The 20,180-nt window shown below is 42.5% G+C and overlaps 1 protein-coding gene across 1 annotated transcript in view; it reads left to right on the forward strand.

The window, feature by feature from the left end:
* Positions 1-20,180, forward strand: part of OCIAD1 (OCIA domain containing 1) — a gene marked incomplete at its 5' end in the record, with an annotated part of 75,757 nt that extends 55,577 nt beyond the window's left edge. The window contains 3 exons of the mRNA XM_030192202.1: positions 5,872-6,077; positions 9,023-9,175; positions 19,685-20,180. Coding sequence (XP_030048062.1) covers positions 5,872-6,077; positions 9,023-9,175; positions 19,685-19,722 — 397 coding nt within the window. The remainder of the gene's footprint in view (positions 1-5,871; positions 6,078-9,022; positions 9,176-19,684) is intronic.

The raw sequence follows: 20,180 nt of genomic DNA on the forward strand, positions 1-20,180 counted from the left end.
CCTCTTTCCTGCCCAAGCAGCTGTAGACTTGTCTTGCTCCTGGTGCTGATTCAAAATGGCTGCCGAGAGTTCAAGCAGTGACCTTGCAAGACTGCGGGCTGTCAATGCTCAGCACTGGCTGAAGCACAAGAAGCACAAGCATCGATCCCTCTCGAAGCATGGTGCCAAAAGCACAAGGGCACTGAAGGATCCAATACCAGAGAGCCATTGGCACCAGGAGTGCTCCCCCTCTTTTGAGGAGGTGCCTGCGTAGGAGTCTCCATGCATCCAGGACCAGGTACATGAATCAACACTGACAAATCAGCAGACTGTCTCTGAGCCGATGCCCAAACCTTTCACAATGTCAACCCTCGATGAGTGGATCTGGGCCATGCTCCAGGAGCATTTGGCGGGGATTTTTCAGAAGAGTGCACTAGCATCAGGGGTGCCTCGCAGGGCCCTCCGCCTGTGGCTAGGTCACCAATGTTGGAGCTGCATGTGGTATCGACGTTCACAGCCGTCCATATAGGTACCCTGTTGATGTCAATGGAAGAAACTTCGCCAGAGTCAAGGGTGGAACCTGCATCTTGATGCTATTCCAAGCAAGAACTTAGTTCCTCCTACTTAAGGCAGACTCGGTCTAGACCCTCCCATTAGGAGTTCTTGGCTGACACTGTAACAGATTGCTTATGAGCGTCTGATGGAGATCCACGGTACTTCTCGGAGGAGGAGTCCTGTGGCATCCCATCAGACTCCTCCCCACCAGAGGAGAGGTGAATGTCTCCACCTGAGAATCTCTCTTTTCCAACTTTTGTGAAGGAGATGGTATAACAGCTTTACACGAGCCTCTGCATGCAGAATGTGATGCGTAGTATGACTGGTCTGGCAGATTCTCTCTCACAAGAGCAGGCTGAATCTCTTCGCCAGCTGGCCAAACAGCAGAAGGCGTGTCATAAATGTTTGGCCATGGGTGGTTATAATACTTTTGATGTTGCAACCAAGCTTTCTGTGCAGACTCTTATGGCTGTGTGTCTTTGACTTGAACCCGACAGTCCAGCAGAGTTGGCGGATACCATGTTTTGTGGGATAATATTTTTGGAGAGAAGGTGGAGGAAGTCACAGACCTCATCAAAACACATACTGATATCATCAACTCTCTCCTGGTGCCTTCTGCACCCTCCTCATCCAGGCGGCTTTAGGACAAGTCGAAGAGGGGTCTCTATTACTCAGAGGTGTAGGTACACTCCTCCTTGCCCTCCTCAGCAAGCTTAGAACCAGCGCGCTCATTCTTGTCAACAGTTTACGCCTAAGGGCCAGCCGGCTCACCAGGGATGAGTTTTTGACTGGCTCCAGCAGAGCATAGCTGCCATAACAGTGACCGTCCTAGACGACCTACCGGGGGATGGGGGGGGGAGTGGCTGAGTTTTTTCCAACAAAGGTGGTCTGCTTTGTAACCTCCGACTAGTGAGTTCTTCAAATAGTCATCTCAGTTAAGCCATATATTGGTGTCAAAGAACACCAAATTTGCCCTCTGAGAGCATCTTACTTCAGTTCTCACAAGAAGATACTTGTAGAGGAACTCTTAGCCCTTCTAAAGGCATGTGCAGTCAAGCTCATTCCACCAGGTGAAGAAGGGAAGGGATTCTATTCCAGGTACTTCCTTGTGTCAAAAAAGACAGGGGGAATACGTCCCATCCTAGACCTAAGGGCCCTGAATAAATACCTGGTCAAAAAAAAGTTCAGGATGGTTTTCCTGGGCACCCTTCTCCCATCTACCCCAAGTCTCATCTGCTCCCAGTTCAATGGTTGGAATTCATTGGAGCCCTGCTAGACACACAGTAGACGTGAGCCTTTCTCCCTGTGCTGAGAGAGGACGCTGTAGTCACATTTGCCACATGGGGTTGAGACAGCCAGCAGATCACAGCTCAGCAGATGTTGAGGTTACAAGGCCACATGGCCTCCACGGTGCATGTCACTCTCTTGACATGTCTGCACATGAGAACTGCCCAGTGGACTCTAGCTTCCCAGTGGTGTCAAGCCTCCAGGAAAGAGAAAGGGGAAAGAGAATGGGACTTGATATACCGCCTTTCTGTGGTTTTTTGCAACTACATTAAAAGCGCTTTACATATTATATACATAAGTACCTGGGGTAATGGAGGGTTAAGTGAGTTGCCTAGAGTTTCAAGGAGTTGCAGTGGGAATTAAATGCAGTTCCCCAGGATCAAAGTCCACTGCACTAACCACTAGGCTACTCCTCCACAACCTAGCGGATGTTGTCAGAGTGACACCAAAGTTGGTTCAGTCTCCTCTCTAGTGGATAATTTGATTCAATTTGACCATGGGACTTACATTCCAAATTACTCAGCCCCAGAAGGTGCTGACGATGGATGCATCCCACCTGGGGTGGGGAGCTCACTTAGATGGGCTTCACACAAGGTTTTCGGTCAGCCTAGAAGACAGATCTTCAAATCAACCTTATGGATCTATGGGCAGTCTGGAACACTCTAAAGGCTCTCAGAGATCGTCTGTTCAATGAAATTCGGCTCATACAAGCAGATAATCAGGTTGTGATGTATTACACCAACAAGTGGGGGGGCTTCCCAGATCATACCTTCTGTCAGGAGGCCATCCAAATGTAGGAATGGGCTGACCAGAACAGGATAGTTCAGAGCCACATACCAATACAACAGCCTGTGTGGAAGGTAAGCCTATCTCTGGACAGCCTCTAGTTTTTGCTTTATTAGAGGCTTGCTGTTAACAAAGCCTCCTGTCAAACCTTCACCTGTGTCATGGTACCTCAATGTTGTCCTCACCCAACTGATGAAAGCTCCTTTTGAGCCACTCAGTTCCTGTCCACTGAAGTACTTGACCTTGGAAGGTCTTGTTTTTGGTGGCAGTTACTTCAGCTCGCAGAGTCAGTGAGTTTCAGGCTTTAGTAGCGGATCTACCTTACATGAAATTTCATCATAACAGAGTAGTTCCCTGCCTAAGGTAGTGTCAGAGTTCCATCTGAATCAGTCTATCATTCTTCCAACGTTCTTTCCCGAACCTCACACTCATCCTGACAAAAGTGCACTGCACACCTTAGACTGCAAGTAAGCATTGGCCTTTTACCTGGAGCCATAGATGGTCGGTAGCCCAACTGTTTGTGGAGGCTAAAGGGGGCGGAGCTTACCTCCATACGCTCCGTGGCAGCGACGTCAATGAAGAAAAAGACTACAGGCTTGCCGCCAGCTTCTCCCTTCTCTCTGCACACAGTGTCCCGCCTTCTGCGGTGATGCATTTCCTGTTTCCGCGAGAGCGGGACACTGTGTGCAGAGAGAAGGGAGAAGCTGGCGGCGAGCCTGTAGTCTTTTTCCTCATTGACGTTGCTGCCACGGAAATAAAAGATGAAAATGCGCGGGGCGGGCTGCACCACAAGCGGAAGTCGACGATTGGGCTGGGGAGGCTTAGCCTCCCCAAGCCTCTTATACGGGGCACCTATGCCTGGAGCGGACTAGGCCCTACCGACAGTCCACCCAGCTTTTTGTTTCTTTTGATCTCAACAGGACTGTCTGTAGGGCCAAGTCCCTGAGTCATTCTCTACTTTGAAGGCAGTTAATGAATTAGACAGTTATTTTTGTTTGAGGGATTCAGACTACAATGTTTTCATTTTTTTGGAAAAACAAGCAAAAGTGCTGGCCATAACTGGCAAAAGTTGCACAGGGGTCCTGTGTATTCCTGCTACCAGCACATCATCTGAGAATAAATTTTCTATTGCAGGAGAGCAAGACTGAATCCTGAGATTGTTGATGATTTATTATTCACTTACAGATTAAAAATAATGACAGTGCTTCGTAGGGCATATTTGTCCCTGCTAGGGCATACAGAACTGGTTCTGTTTTGTACCCTTGGACATTTTAACAGAGTGGATTAGGGTTCCTTGGGGTAGTAGAAATCAGTTTGTTGGGGTTGGAAGGGTAGAGTATGGAAGTGGTAGTGGTGGTGAGGGGTTATTATAGTTGCTCGTTGTTATTATTGTTTTCTATTTGTGATTTATAAACAACAGTTCACAGAATATTGTTCCTTTTTATACTTCAATAAAAAGATTTAAATATAAAATCATAAGTGTTTGAGGCTTCTTCAGATGAGGACAGAGCCCACGGGGATGGGGCAGGGACAGAGAAGGAGCCTGCAGGGATGGGGACAAACTTTGTCCCCGTGTCATTCTCTACTCTTGAGGGTCATGTTGAGGCTCATAGTGTCAGAGCCATGGCGGTGTCGGTAACCCATTTGAGATTAGCCTCTGTAGAAGAGATTTGCAGGGCTACAATGTAGTCTTTAGTCCACACATTGACATCTCACTATTGCTTTGAAGAAGATACCCAACGTGATAGTCTGTTTGGACAGACATTTCTGCAGAATTTGTTTGGGGTCTTGAATCGAACTCCACCCTCCTAGGCCCGTTTTGTTCTGTTCGAGGTTGCAGTCTCACACTGGTTGTATAATTTCAGGTTAATTCAAACTAGAACTCGTCATTGTGAGTTCCTATTGTCCTACTGTTATTTATCAGTGAACCTGGTAGCTAGGGATTCCCACATGTGAGAATGAACTGGCCTGCTTGTTCTTGGAGAAAGCAAAGATACTTACCTGTAACAGGTATTCTCCAAGGACAGCAGGCCATTAATTCTTACGTACCGTCCCACCTCCCCTTGGAGTTGTCTTATATGGCTATACTGACTGCCTGTACCTGGATTACTCTTGTGTCTCCTGCCTTCCTCCTGACCTTGCCTGTACCTGGATTACTCTCATGTCTGCTGCCTCCTCCTGACTCTGCCTGTACCTGGATTACTCCCATGTCTGCTGCCTACCTACTGACTCTGCCTGTACCTGGATCACTCTCTTGCTTGCTGCCTGTCTGGCCATCAACATTCATCACCCCGCTTCCTGCTCCATCTCGTAAGCCCTGCAGGCCACCCACACCTAGGGGCTCAACCTCTGGGGAACGGCGGTCAGTGCACGTGAAACCCAGGGTTGTCCGGCCACCAAGCAGAACCTGGTCTGATTACTGGGCTCGGCAGCGCTCTACTTGGTAATAGAACTCACAGGTCTGACAGATAGCCCAACTGGAGGTCTGAGCTGCCAACAGGAATAACTTACTGCTTCAGGGAACTCTTGTCAAACAGTAGTTTCAGATTTGAAAAAAGTTTTATCCAAAAACTGGGGAAACTGCTGTGCTGCCTCAGCTATTAGCAGCAGCAGTAGAAAATTGAAGCTGATGGCTGATTGGTTTTGCAGCTGATCACATTTTAAATCTCCCCAGAATTTAAGTTCAGATTGAGATATGTGTCCTTGATGTAGTTTGCAGTACTCAAGGTTTGCCCTGAATGGTGTGAGCAAAGTACAAACAACTTTACAAATTTAGGGGTCCTTTTACTAAAGTTTAGTGCGTGCTAAATGCTAAGACAACCATAGTATAAAATGGGCATCTTAGCATTTAGCATATGCTAATTCCATTAGCGTGTGCTAAGCTTTAGTAAAAGGACCTCTTAGATTGGAACACAAGAACTATATAATGTTTACAGGAATTTTGATGTTTGGAATGAATAAGTAAGGTATTTTAAATATTCTGTGGACATGCATTGTTCAGATCACTTCACTGGTTAAAATCTTTGTGTAATGGTTCAAGGATGAAATTATTCCTATGCACCTGACTAACAAATTAGGAAATAAGAGGTGGAAGTAATGGAGCTGAGAGAGCAGAGATGCTCTTTATAGAGCTAGAACAGGAGATGCTTTAAATACTGTCTGTTATCTCCATGAGAAAATAAACTAACCACTTCTGGGTTTATGCCAGATATCTTATTGAGCCTTTCCATCCTTAATGGCAGAATGCATTGATTGATTTTCAAGCTATCCTGGAAGAAGAGTGGAGTTTGCTGATGCAGGGAATGTGAGTTCCACAGCACCTCTTCAACGTGCTGAAGCCCCCTCTGCTTCCAGTTATTCAGATGACCACAGTTTCAGAGACCACGATGCCCCTCGTCATGAATCAGCTCCATTCAGCGCTTCCCTCAGTGAATCATCTCCCACAGGCATTACGGATCACGCTGCCAAAGGTATCTTTCACAAATAGGTCAAGCTGTGTTTGTGTCTTATTTCTTAGAGATTAAATCAGTTTGTTTCTACAGTGTTTTTAATAAAAGCAGTAATGAATACAATGAATATGAGCCAGCCTTGGGGTTCTCAAACTTTTTGCTGGGGGGGGGGGGGCTTTCCCCAAACTGAGGTGCCAAAACAGATCCCCTTCCACCCAGCAAACAGCCTTGGAAGTAGACAGGTTATCCCTCCTGACTCTCTACCTCCCACACTTCTATCTTTTGCTATTTCTTCCTTCACACCATTTCTGACTCGTGTGACCACGACAGCCACAATCGCTTTATCCCTGCATGGAGGAGCACCAGAGCAGTTTCTAACCTCTGCCTTGTATCATCACAGGTTTGCTTTGTGTACCTCCAGGATACAGTCCACAAGTTTGAAAACCTTGGAATTAGGAAAATTCCAGTTAAGTGGATGCTTCCTCAGCAGCATATCACACACATGTAAGGAAAGCAAGTACACAAAGTACTCGAAACAAACAAAAATGAATCCATTTTTACACTTAAAAGCAGGAGCCAGGAGTACTGCTGTGCCTCCCCAATTTATTAATTTTTTTTTTAATTTAGAAGGGGTTAAAGGAGGGATTTTTTGTTATAGCATGCATATCCTCTACTGGCCCATAATCTTCTGAAAACTGTGGTATATGAAGCAGTGCTGGCTCATAACTTTATTGAATAGTTTTCTTTCGAAACTCCCAGTATACATCTGTGATTTAAGTAGACACTGCACTGCTCTCCAGTTGTATAAGTAGAGCTATGACTGATATGTCCAAGATAGGTATACCATATAAGCTGCAAAAGATAGCATTTCTTGAGGTATACAACACAATCGCCACTGAAAACCATATAAATTTAATTTAAATTGTAATTATAAGAGGAGGAAAAAGACCCCAAAAAGTCCAATAGTGATAACTTTTAAATCTCATATACTATTATGAGACTCCATTATTATCATCAGTCTAAAAATCCTCCTCAAAATTTTGTAATCATTCATGTGCACAGAATCAAAATACTTTCCCAAACCATCAAATCACAATTATAATTGTGTAATAAGCACTTAGCTTGAAAACTGTGTCCCGACGGTGATCACCATTTCATTTAACTAAAGTTTCATCAGAGGAGGTAAGTGTACCATTACTTAGCATACAGACTCATATCTGCTATTAAACCAGCAAGAATTATATTCATTAGTGCCTAAACATGTCTGTAAAAAAATTAAAAGCAAGATTCAAAAAACAAACAAAAATTACTTTCCAAGTCTTAGTTCTACTCTTCAAAGACGGCACCAGTTGCAATTGAGATGCCAAAACTCTACCTTCTGCGGAACTGAAGCTCCACCTATTTAAAAATGTGATGATGTCATTGCACCTAAGAATACCATCATGAAGTGCCACTACAAAAAAAACTGAAGATGCAATATGAGAATTTAATCCCATCGGTTCTAGAGTTTGCAAAATATGAATCCAGCACTGTTCAGAATTCTACTCCAATCACCTACTTAAAGATTTAAAGGGATATGATCTATGCTAAAACATTTAAAGTTGTCAAATGTATGATTATTTGCAACGCAGTGTGCTACCAAAGGAGTACCCGCTCTTTGACGTTTAACACAAGACCGATGTTCAGTCACTCTCTGTTGGAGACTACAAGTTGTTTTACCAACATACCTTTTAATATATGGACATTGTAATACATAAACAATGACAGTTGACTGACGGGTATTGTTGTGTCATAAGTTGAAAATGTTTCCATTTACTGGGTTAGTAAATTGAGAGATTTCTAAAGTCTTAGAACATGTTCAGCTACCACAACAGGAATGTCCTCTCACATCATACTTATTTATTTTATTGTTTGGTAGTTTCACTGGACTTAGCAATTCCTTCAAATTGTTAGATCTAGAAAAAGCTATCCTTAAATGGTGGTGTGAAAATAGTGAATGAGATTTCATAATCAACCAGTTTTTCTTAATAATCTGTGCTGCCAGTTCCTCCCCCCTACGACACATTGCATTTGCAAGACAAAAGTATTCACTTTGTCAGTAATATCATCTCTCTGGACATTTTTCCTCAACAACAAATCTCAATTGTTGAATTTGGCCCGTCTGTATGCATTTTTACACCTCTGAAGGATAACCTCGCTTATATAAATCTATTGCAAATCAGTTGGCATGATGCTTGAAATCTCGACTTCTAGCACAAATCTTTTTAAACCATAAAAATTGTGAAAAGGGTATACTATTCTTCAACTGAGTTGGATGACTACTATGATATTCAAAAAATGCGTTTCTATCTGCTTTTTAAACACTTTGGTTATAAATATCCCCTCAGCCACAGTGATTTCAATGTGCAGAAAATTCACACAAACTTCTGACGATGCTCTAGTAAATTTGATGCTGTCATGGCAGGTGTTTTAACCAAATCACAAAATGAGATAGTTCATCTTCATCTCCCAACCAGACCATAAAGATGTTGTCAGTAAAACGCTTCTAAATTGCTATTTTGTCAGCAAATGCTGAACTAGAGAGCCAGCTCTCCTGTTGAAATTTAGCTGCCAGCATACATCTGTGCTGTATGAATGTTTGATCCTGCAGGAAAACAGAGGGAAGGATTTTTGTTCAGGCACTGGACTGAATCTGAGAAAGAGAGTCCTGCAGCCCCACACGTTAGGCTGATCAGGACAACAGAAATCCTAAACTTATAAATGAAAACTAGAATTCAAAGGAACAAAATATAGAATAGGCTTTCCGGGGGTGAGGAATGTCACTGTAACAACTTCTTGGGAAATATTTCCAGGAAGCTTTGATGTTTTTAAATGACTCCAGTACATATGCGTAATGACTGCAGGGCTGCATGTACCGATATAGCACTAAGTATAACTTGCTCCTTCTGGAATTCCTATGTTTACAGAACCTACCCCATTACTAGATGACACTCCTAAAAGGAAACCAGTCACATATGAAGAACTAAGAAGCAAGAACAGGGAATCATATGAGGTGACTGTGACACAAAAGGCAGAAACTTCAGTGAGGCCACCACAAGAACAAGCAACCAGGAAAGACGGTAATGCTAAAAGTCCCCTTACCTAAATCTCTGTATACATCTGCATCATGAGAAGGGGGAGCACAGAATGAGAGGTTTTTCTTCCCTTTCTTAAGCTCTAGCTCTTTGCTGCTGGTATGTACTGAAATTGGCCTCTTTAGTCTGCATCCAGAAAGGGATAGTTTGGGTTGGTGTTTCTTCACACCTTACTAAAGAGTCCTTTTACTAAAGCTTAGTGTGCGCTAAGTGCCACATGACGTGGCCCATAAGTATTAAATATGAAGCTCAGTATTTAGCACACGCTAATTCCATTAGCATGCACTAAGCTTTAGTAAAAGAGCTCCTAAGTAGATTGTGGGAATTGATTATGTTAAGTACAAGTCTCTATGTGATGGGGATTGTTAGTCAGTGTAAAGAATAAATTCTATATTTTATATGGAGAGTTTGAAAATAAATTTCTTATCACCAAGGACATTGAAAATGGTTAAAGCATTTTTCTTAAAGTTCTTGGGATGTTTCATGTTATATGGAATTTTTTAGTAATTTTGGCAATGACAATGTCTAGGGCACATACAAGTGTGTAAATATTCATGTGAGGTGGGGGGGTTGTTGTTTTTCAAATAGTTGAAGTTATAAGATTGAACCCCTATTTTTTTTTTTTTGGCTAGCATGGTAGATTGCTATGCCAGCATGATTTACCTGTGATTCTTCTTGCTTATGTACCTCTCATGAGTAGATCTTCACTCCTTACTTTCTGTAAAAAAAAAAAAAAAACAGCTGCTGAGCAGACCTCCTCTCCTTGCCTGCCCCTCTCCTCCAGGGGCGTAGCCAGACAACAGATTTTGGGTGGGCCTAGGCAAGAAGTGGGTGGGCAACAAGTGTTCTCCCTCCCCCCCATCACCACCAAAAATATCTCAGCTAGTGGGAAAATGCTTCTTTCCACCTTGGCAATCTGTAGCAGGCGTGCACTGAAAACTGAGCATGTGCAGGTGCTAGTATTGTGGAGATTAGCATTTTCGTTAACATCAGGGGAAACTCTTCAGCTGGTGGAGCTTTGGATCCCCACCAGCTACCGCTAAATGTGTGCTACTGTTGGGTGGGCCTGAGCCCGAAGAGGATGGGCCCTGGCCCACCCAGGCCCACCTGTGGCTACACCACTGCTCTCCTCAAGAAGTTCCCACCAAGTCCAGTGAGAGGCTTTTACTGCTTCCCAGCTGAATATTAAGTGTAGCCACAGCTGCCACTTTCATTTATTCACTGCGCCTCAGCAATTATTGGTCTATTCATTGTCAGCTGTCAGTAAAAGAATCGATCCCTTTCCACTGTTCAATAACAAATGGAGATTAGCTCACCCACTAACAGGAAAGAAGCCAATTCCCATTCAGTGTTCAGTACTGGATGGTGATCAGTCCCTTTGCTAACAACTGCCAGTGAATAAACCACTTAATGCTGAGGTGCTGTAATGCCCCTGATGCAGAAAACTGGCATATTTTTCTATCTGTTCACTTTTTATTTTATGTTTAACAGTTTTTATTGATGACAAGTCCAACATTAGGAGTGTACAAGGCATCCAATCACAGAATGTACATTTAAAAAAAAAGAATATCTTACAAACCGTCATCACGCTTTTTACGTTTTTATCCCCCCTCCCTACCCACTGTTCCAGATTAAAGCATCTGTTAGTGATGACAACCCTAACACCAAAGAAACAAGAGAACGCCAAACGGCTAAATAGGTATCATCAACAAGAGATGAGCGCCCCCGTTCGATTATCCCCCTCTCTGTCACCTACGAACCTTAATGCAATATAACTCTGTATTTCTCATTCTGGAAATGGCGATCGCCATTACGGAACAATGTAAGCCACATTGAGCCAGCAAATAGGTGGGAAAATGTGGGATACAAATGCAACAAATAAATAAATAAACAAACAAAATAAAAAAAAAGTACCCCCATCCCATTCCCCAGAAGATGCCATCTCCCAACCCCGCCCCCCTCCCCAGGAAAATCTCTCAGCTGAGACATAACAACTGTAAAGGGGAAGAGAGAGCTCTATTTCTTCCGACTCTCCCTTTCCCACATAAAGAAAAGGAGCATTCCCAGCAGCCCCCCACCCATCAGGATCACACTTCTCCCCTATCCCATACACATCCCCCCATGAGAATATACTGGAAAGATAAAGCAACCTGGGGAAAACAGAAACACCATTTCAAGTGTCACAGAGGTAGGGTGTTAAGGTGCAGGCTTTGTGTGCTTTTTATTTTAACACAACATTAATTGGCTTGTCATTAGTTTACTGTATGGGAAGTTAAAATATACCACGGCCCTTGTTTACTAAGCCTCACAGCATTAGCGCACAGCATCCACTAACGCGACTTAGTAAACAGGAGAATAGTGTTTTTACAATGTGTGTACATTTTTATTGCACAGCTTATAATATTGGCCACTTAGAAATCCTTCAACTTGTGTCAACATTAAGTGGTCCTTTAATCATATCAACTATCCTTGATGTGCTCCCCACAAAGACAACATAGCATCTGCAGCTCTTGAAGAAAGTTTATATTATCAGAAAATCACTTTCCTTCCCACTAGTGCTCCAAATGCTTGTGTCCTAAGGACAGGATATGTTGCAAAAGGGCTGTGGTTTTCAACTTAAGTTTCGTTTCTTTTTTTTTTTTTCCTGAAATGCATTTGTTTTCCAATGTAAAAACAAAAATAGTTGGAGGGGCACTTCCTTCCTTTCTATTGTGTTCATGATCAAACTCCACAATAGCTAACAACAGTAATTCCTCTGCAAACAATTACACATCCTTTGAAATTTCATGCAAGGAAATATAATAGATTTCTTGAAAAATTTGTTGAGAGAGGCTGACACCTGCAGCTGTATACTGTTGTTTGGGAAAACAGTAGCCACCTATGTTTCTACCATATTACTTTCTGGCTTGTGGGGCCATTTTACCCTGAGTTTTGTTTTGTTTTTTTAAGATACGGTGTCTAACAATGAGAGGGTGAAGACTTGTAGAAGGGACCTTGAGGTGAAGTAGCTAGTACTTCTCAACCAGTGTACCGTGGGAAAAGCAGTTCTTGTGCTGTAGTGCCAACAGCCCCATTATGATTCTCCCCCCACCCTGCAACCATGCAGTACTGTAAAGGACAGAAGGGGAAGGACAGGAGTGGAGAGCCCGTACTGCAGCAGTGAGGAGCTCCCTATATTCTCCTGGGCTCTTTTCTGCTTTTTCTTCTACCCTTAGCTCCATCACTACTACCACCGCCACTGCCTTCCACTCAGAGGGAAGGGACTGGAGGTCAAGACTTGGGACTCAGCCGAAAGCATAGGGAAGACGAATCACTTGGAGCCAGGAGAAAATGGTTTGTGAGGAGGGAAGGGATATATTCTGAATGGGGAAGAGGGGTGAGGGCAGAACAGGGTGAATGCATGGAGGGCTGAGAAGGACTTTGATTGGGGGAAAATAGGCAGAGGGTGCTGACATGGTATTAGGCACTGCTGCCTCTGCTTGCTGAGGGTGGCGAGAGGATCAGGAGGACCAAGCCAGTCCATAACAGAGGGAGGCTGGGATAGAACAAACCAAGGGTGGTAGGGTGGATATGGGAAAGAAGAGACCAAACTGAGATCAGAGTTGGAGGGGAAGGGGACTGGGTATGGGGGTGGAGAAGAGAAAGGCAGAGGACTGGGAGAGAGGGAAACACTTGAATGGTGGGAGAGAGAGGCTTGGATATTAAGTAGGTTTAGAAGGAAAAAGGACCTAGGATGGAAGGGAAGAGAGAACTGGTGAGGGATAGAGATGAAAGAAGAAAGAAAGGACATGAATTTGAAGGGGAAAGGAATTCCGGGAACTAATGGAGCAGATAGAAGACCAGAAATGGAGAAAGGAAACATAAGGAAGAATATCGTTTGTTTGTTTTTAAGAATTTTTTTTTTTCTTATAACAAAACAGTCAAAATAAGGAGCAATCCACATAAGAAACAATTCTTAGTTAAAAAGAAATATACATACAGTACAGGTAACTCGAAAAAAATACAATCTTTCCTCAGTGGGGTATAGCAGTGCAAAATAATAAATCATTTGCAAAGCATATTTAAATCTAAATTTAGCAATCACTAAATGCTGAACATCCTGTTTTATACCTATGGGCCATGTGGCATTTAGTGCATGCTAATGTTCGTTAGCGTGCACTAAGCTTTAGTTAAAGGGTTCCTAAGTTTGCTCACAGGCTCATTAGTAAAATGCCTAATGGAAGAACAATGTCCTGAGCTGTTTTCTTTTGAAGGGAAGAAATTCTCTTGCTAGCAGCTGCCCTCTTTCATGATTAGTCGTCAATTAAATTTCCATAAAGGAAGGAATGTTTAATGCACATTTCATTCTGAGAATGCAAGGCATGGGGTGGGATATAATCAGGGCTTTTTTTTGAGGGGGTACTTGGGGGTACTGAGTACCAGCACCTTTTCCACTGTCTGCTAAAATTGACCCATGGACCCCAAATTTTAATGAAAGAGCTCAGGCTCTACACACCAATTCTGCCTTGTCATAGATTCTGTGACTGGTTGCAGGGGGCCTGACTATTGTGGGATGGGTCCATCAGTGATCACCTCACCCCTGAAGGGTGGCTTAGTATTTGAGTACCGGCACCTTTTTTGCTAATAAAAACACATTGGATATAATTAAAATTTATCTTTGAAGTACCTAGGTCCCAAGCCAGTTTTTAAAGTGTCACTAGTGGTAAGCTGCAAAACTTTCTGTGGCAGAGAGTGAAAATCCACAAACCATACTATGTTTTTTGTCTATTTAATTTAAAAAAATGTCTATGTGGCCATGAATCAAAATGTTCTTAATCATATCCCAAGTATCTTCAAAAATGTCCAATGCTGGACATAGAATATGTCATTAGCGTTCTACATTACAAAAATGCCCAAAGATGTCAACAACTCCCCTAATGGTCTCATATAAATAGCAGAGGGGAAAGAGGCGACCCCTGAGGGACACTGCAACCAGGCAACCAAGATGCAGAAATAACACCATTTTTTTCAACCTTGTATGATCTCTTCTTTAAAAATTCCTCAAACCATTTAAGCACAGTATGCTAATGCCCAAGTCACTGAGCCTATAAAGCAGCAAAGAGTGGTCAATGGCATCAAAAGCCTCAGAGATATCAAATTGTAAAAGAATGGCCTGACCACCCCTACTCAAGATATCCTTAATCTCAGTAGTTAGGGTTAACAATAATGACTCTGTACTGTGTAATGGTTGAAACCCATGTTGGGAAGAATGTAACAAATTATTAAGCAAAAATAAAATCATTAAATTGACTGACAAAGGAGCATCCCGTCTTATAAGACAGAGTTCAGTTCAGTGGTGTCGGTCTCCACCTGCTAGTAGATGGTCACAAACCACAAGTCTCTGGATTCATCTGCTGTGTTTAAAGGAAAGAAAATGATCAGATAAGACATAATTTTTCTGTCTTTTCAGTATATGGAGAGAGATTTTGTAGCTGCCGCAGGTGATAGTTTTTTTTTCCTATTTGCATGAAGTCTTTATTAACAGGTTAAACATTCAATAAAAAGAAGAAGGGAAGCACCTAGCTACATAGGCCATACAACACTCTCCATCGGTGCTTAGTACCTACCAACAACATTCGTTTTTAACCATCAACATATAATGCCAGAACACTTCAAACATTTTTTCGAAACTTTGTTGTAAGTAACAAGTCGTCCCCCCCTCTGCATCTCCCTCCCCCCACTACCCCTCTAAGGCCCCGCCAGCACTATTAATGCTTGTTATCCCCTTTACCTCACTGATTCTTTGCATGAATAATAAAAGGTTCCCAGATCGAGCGCCACTTTTGCTTTTGATTACGCCTCTCCGCTAAGAGCCTCTCCATTTCACAAATAAGGTGATAGAGTTTTTAAAGATTGTTTGACTTTGCAGAATCAATGTGAGTGATGAGTGTAGCAGTATCCCAAGATTGCTGACCTGTAATTTTAGGGGGAGTTCATACTTCCCAAAAGGTATTTTAAAGTCAGGTATTTATCCGTTTATGTTAGGTACCCAAAGAACCTTCATTTTGCTAGGGTTCAGGCAGAGTTTGTTGTTTTTTTGCCCATTTCTGAGTTGCAGTTAGGCAGTCAGTTTACTCAAGGCTGTGGGTAGATCTGGTTTAGTGGGTATGAGTAGTTGCACATCATCAGTATAGATATAGAATTTTGTGTCCATCGACTGAAGCAGCTCAGCCAGAGGCTTGAGATAGATATTAAATAAAATGGGAGAGAGCATGGATTTCTATGGCACCCCATAGTTCAGTCCTCAAGGTAATGATGCACTGTTGCTGAAGAGAACTGATTGTTGTCTGCCTGACAAATAGGATCTGAACCATGTAAATACTGTGCCACTGATACCTGTTTCTGCCAGCCTTGCAAGCATGATGATATGATCCACAGTGTTGAAGGCTGCTGAGAAATCCAGCAACACTGGTATCGAGGCAGATCCCCTGTCATGGTTTCTGGATAGATCATTCAGAAAGGGACACAAGAACTGTTTCCTTTCTGTGCCCAGATTGACATGGGTCTAGCCAATTGCGTTCATTTAGCCATCGAGTTGAATGCAGACTATCTGTTCAATAAGTTTTGCCGGGAGAGGAATATTAGAGGTGGATCTGTAGTTTTCAAGCTTGTCCTGGTCAAGGGAACTTTTTTTAGTGTTGACAGCTGCCCTTCCACAAGAGAGGAATTTACAATTTTAATGGTCCCTTCAATGAGGCCTATATTTGCTAGCTGTACTGTCTTTGCTGGGCAGGGGTCAAGAGGGCAAGTTGTCAGTCATAGACTTTTCAGGATTTTTTTCAAGTGCTTCCTCTCTGACCTGGTTGAATGAGTCCCAGATAGCTGTGCATGGTGGGGGAGAGGGAGTGTTCTCCTTATTAGCTGGTGAGAGGTTTGATGGGACTGTTTGTAGGCGCTGATAGAGACATTTAATTTTGTTGCCAAAGTGTGTGTCAAAATCATTGCTGGTTAATTGTGACTGGGAAGGCTGGTTCTGTTCTGGGGTTTGGACTATGCTGTTTACTATTTTAAATAGTTGGCTTGGTTGCATTTGCATCTTGTTCAATGTGTTGAGAGAAATACTGTTTTTTGGCTGTTGTTAAAGTCTGGTGGTACATTGCCATGTGTTTTTACAGTTAAGCCTGTCTTCATCTAGGTGAGATTTTCACCATTTTCTTTCAAGTTGACATCCTGGACACTTAAGGACCTGTAGTTCTGGGGAAAAACACGGGGAAGGTTGTGAGTAGAGCATAGGACTTTCTTTAGAGGGGCCATTTTTTATGCCGTCACTAATCATGCATTCAAGGTATCAACCTGTTCTGACATAGTTGTCATCTTTTTATCCACATTGGGGGTAGGACAAAGCATCTAGTAAGTTGTCAGATTGCTCAGGTCTCGAATTTCCTTCATAAGTACATAAGTATTGCCATACTGGGACAGACCAAAGGTCCATCAAGCCCAGCATCCTGTTTCCAACAGTGGCCAATCCAGGTCACAAATATCTGGCAAGATCCCAAAAAAGTACAAAACATTTTATACTGCTTATCTCAGAAATAGTGGATTTTTCCCAATTTAATAATGATCTTTGGACTTTTCCTTTAGGAAGCCGACCAAACCTTTTTTAAACTCTGCTAAGCTAAACACCTTTACCACATTCTCCAATAACAAATTCCAGAGTTTAATTACATGTTGAGTGAAGAAAAATTTTCTCCAGTTCGTTTTGAATTTACTACTTTGTAGCTTCATCGCATGCCCCCTAGTCCTAGTATTTTTGGAAAGCATAAACAGACGCTTCACAGCTACCCGTTCAACTCCACTCATTATTTTATAGACCTCTATCATATCTCCCCTCAGCTGCCTTTTCTCCAGGCTGAAGAGCCCTAGCTGCTTTAGCCTTTCCTCATAGGGAAGTCGTCCCATCCCCTTTATAATTTTCGTTGCCCATCTGTGCATCTTTTCTAATTCTACTATATCTTTTTTGAAATGCGGCGACCAGAATTTAACACAATATTCAAGGTGCGGTCACACCATAGAGTGATACAAAGGCATTATAATGTCCTCATTTTTGTTTTCCATTCCTTTCCTAATAATACCTAACATTCTATTTGCTTTCTTAGCCACAGCAGCACACTGAGCAGAAGGTTTCAACGTATCATAAATGACGACACCTAGATTCTTTTCTTGGTCTGTGACTCCTAACATGGAACCTTGCATGACATAGCTATAATTCGGGTTCCTGTTTCCCACATGCATCACTTTGCACTTGTACACATTAAACGTCATCTGCCATTTAGATGCCCAATCTTCCAGTCTCGTAAGGTCCTCTTGTAATTTTTCACAATCCTCCTGCGATTTAATGACTTTAAATAACTTTGTGTCATCAGCAAATTTAATTACCTCACTAGTTACTCCCATCTCTAGGTCATTTATAAATATATTAAAAAGCAAGCGGTCCCAGCACAGACCCCTGGGGAACCGCACTAACTACCCTTCCCCATTGAGAATACTGACCATTTAACCCTACTCTCTGTTTTCTATCTTTTAACCAGTTTTTAATCCACAATAGAACACTACCTCCTATCCCATGACTCTCCAATTTCTTCTGGAGTCTTTCATGAGGTACTTTGTCAAACGCCTTCTGAAAATCCAGATACACAATATCGACCGGCTCACCTTTATCCACATGTTTGTTCACCCCTTCAAAGAAATGTAATAGATTTGTGAGGCAAGATTTCCCTTTACTAAAACCATGTTGGCTTTGTCTCATTAATCCATGCTTTTGAATATGTTCTGTAATTTTGTTCTTTATAATAGTCTCTACGATTTTGCCAAGCACCGATGTCAGACTCACCGGTCTATAATTTCCCGGATCTCCCCTGGAACCTATTTTAAAAATCGGCATTACATTGGCCACCCTTCAATCTTCCGGTACCACGCTCGATTTTAAGGACATTCCAAACTTTGCTTGAACCCATCTGTTTTTGGGTGGTCCTTAATAGAAAATTTGATTAGAAAATGATCTGTCCACTATAGAGATGTTATCTGACTGCCACCAGCCTTGTGTTCAAAGATGTCAGCCCCTTTGCAGAACACCAAGTCTAGCATATGGCCCTTTTCATGGGTTAGAGATCTGATCACCTGAGTAAATCCTAGGGTTGCCAATGTATCAAGGAAGGCAGCAGTGGTGGTGTCTGGAGTTTCGATGTGTAAGTTAATCTCCCATGATCAGTAGCCTAGGGTAGCTCAGGGTTACCTCAGTCACCAAATTTAGCAGGTCTTGCACAGATGATGTGTAGCCACATTGGTTCCTTATCTCCCAGCTAGGTTAGGAGGCATTCTAACTCAGATAAGTGGGGGATGGAGACTGTTCAGTTTGATTGTCTCTTGATCAGGTCTGCTAACCCTCCACCCTACTAGGAGATATGTAGTCAGTCAGCCCTGTAGAACTGCTTATTCTATCTGTGACAATATACGTATGATGAAAAACAATTCTGTTTCTATAGAGAAGAGAGGATGAGAAAGCAAGCTTACTGGCAGGCTGAAGTAAAAATGGTGTGTTTTGTCTTTTCTTGCAGCACACACAAAAGATGGGCATGTATAAAGGGAAATGGGACTTGATATAGCGCCTTTCTGTGGTATTTTGCAACTACATTCAAAGCGGTTTACATATATACAGGTACTTATTTTGTACCTGGGGCAATGGAGGGTTAAGTGACTTGCCCACAGTCACAAGGAGCTGCAGTGGGAATCGAACCCAGTTTCCCAGGATCAAAGTCCGCTGCACTAACCACTAGGCTACTCCTCCACTCCCAAGGCCTGTCAAAGGTTGTCTGAAGCCCTATTGTGCATCTACCTTCTGCTGTGCGCCCCCTCCTCCATTAATTCAGGCTTTCTCAAATTTATTATTGAGACTAGCATCTGTCCCCCATCCCGTCTTCGTCTGGTCTGTTCTCTCACTACCCCCTCCCCCCGCCCACCCGATGCTTTCCCCTGCATATTTCCCAATAATAAAACCTACCTGGTCCTTCTGGATGAGTTGCAGGCAAAGGTAGCATCCTATTAGCCAGAAATAGCCCATCCAGCCCCGGGTCACTTCCCGCCCTCAAGGAGCCAATAGCCATCCATGTTTCTTCCCTATTTATACTTTTTGCAGCAGTAGTTCAAGGCCTGTTACATTCATATACAGTAGGTAGTTTGCTGTCCCCAGGGGTCTTATTATCTAAGTTTGTACCTGAGGCAATGGAAGGTTAAGTGAGTTGCCCAGGGAGCAGCAGTGGAATTTGAACTTGGCTTCCCTGGTTCTCAGCTCACTTCTTTAACTATTAGGCTACTCCTCTGCTCCATATTGTGACAAACATTTTATTAAAGCCTCCTATAAAGAATGCAATCTTCATAATTTTCCTGACAAAGTATCAAACAGAAGCAATCAACTATCAGAGTTTCTCTGAGATTTATTTATTTTTTTGTTTCTTTTAGTAAAAACAAACAAGTATGGTGATGTTTGGGAAGAGTGACAATTGAATCCAACGTGGGGAGAAGACTTTCCATTGGACAGCTTCATGTTCACTGCAGCAAACCAGGACTCTGTCTGTTTTTCTGTTTATATAAAATACACTATTAACAGGGCAGCTATATTTTTCCTGTCCCTGATCCGTGATACAATCACAGGCTAAGTACCTTTGATTTTTACAAATGTGATGGAATTTTATCTAGTGCAGGGATACACAAGAGCTACAAGCAGGCCAAGTTTTCAGGACATCCATAATAAATATGCATGAGAGATCTGCATGTATGCTGCCTTCATTATTTGCAAATCTATAAGATGCATATTCTTTAGGGATATCCAGAGAATGTAGCCTATTTTGTGTCCAAGGACTGAACTTGAATAACTTCTGTATGTGTGCATTGAGAGTTTGATGATATAGGCTTTTGATTTGTCAACAATAAATAGAAATAAACAATTTAACTTTTA

Source organism: Microcaecilia unicolor, chromosome 2 (assembly GCF_901765095.1).
Source record: "Microcaecilia unicolor chromosome 2, aMicUni1.1, whole genome shotgun sequence".
NCBI lineage: Eukaryota > Metazoa > Chordata > Amphibia > Gymnophiona > Siphonopidae > Microcaecilia > Microcaecilia unicolor.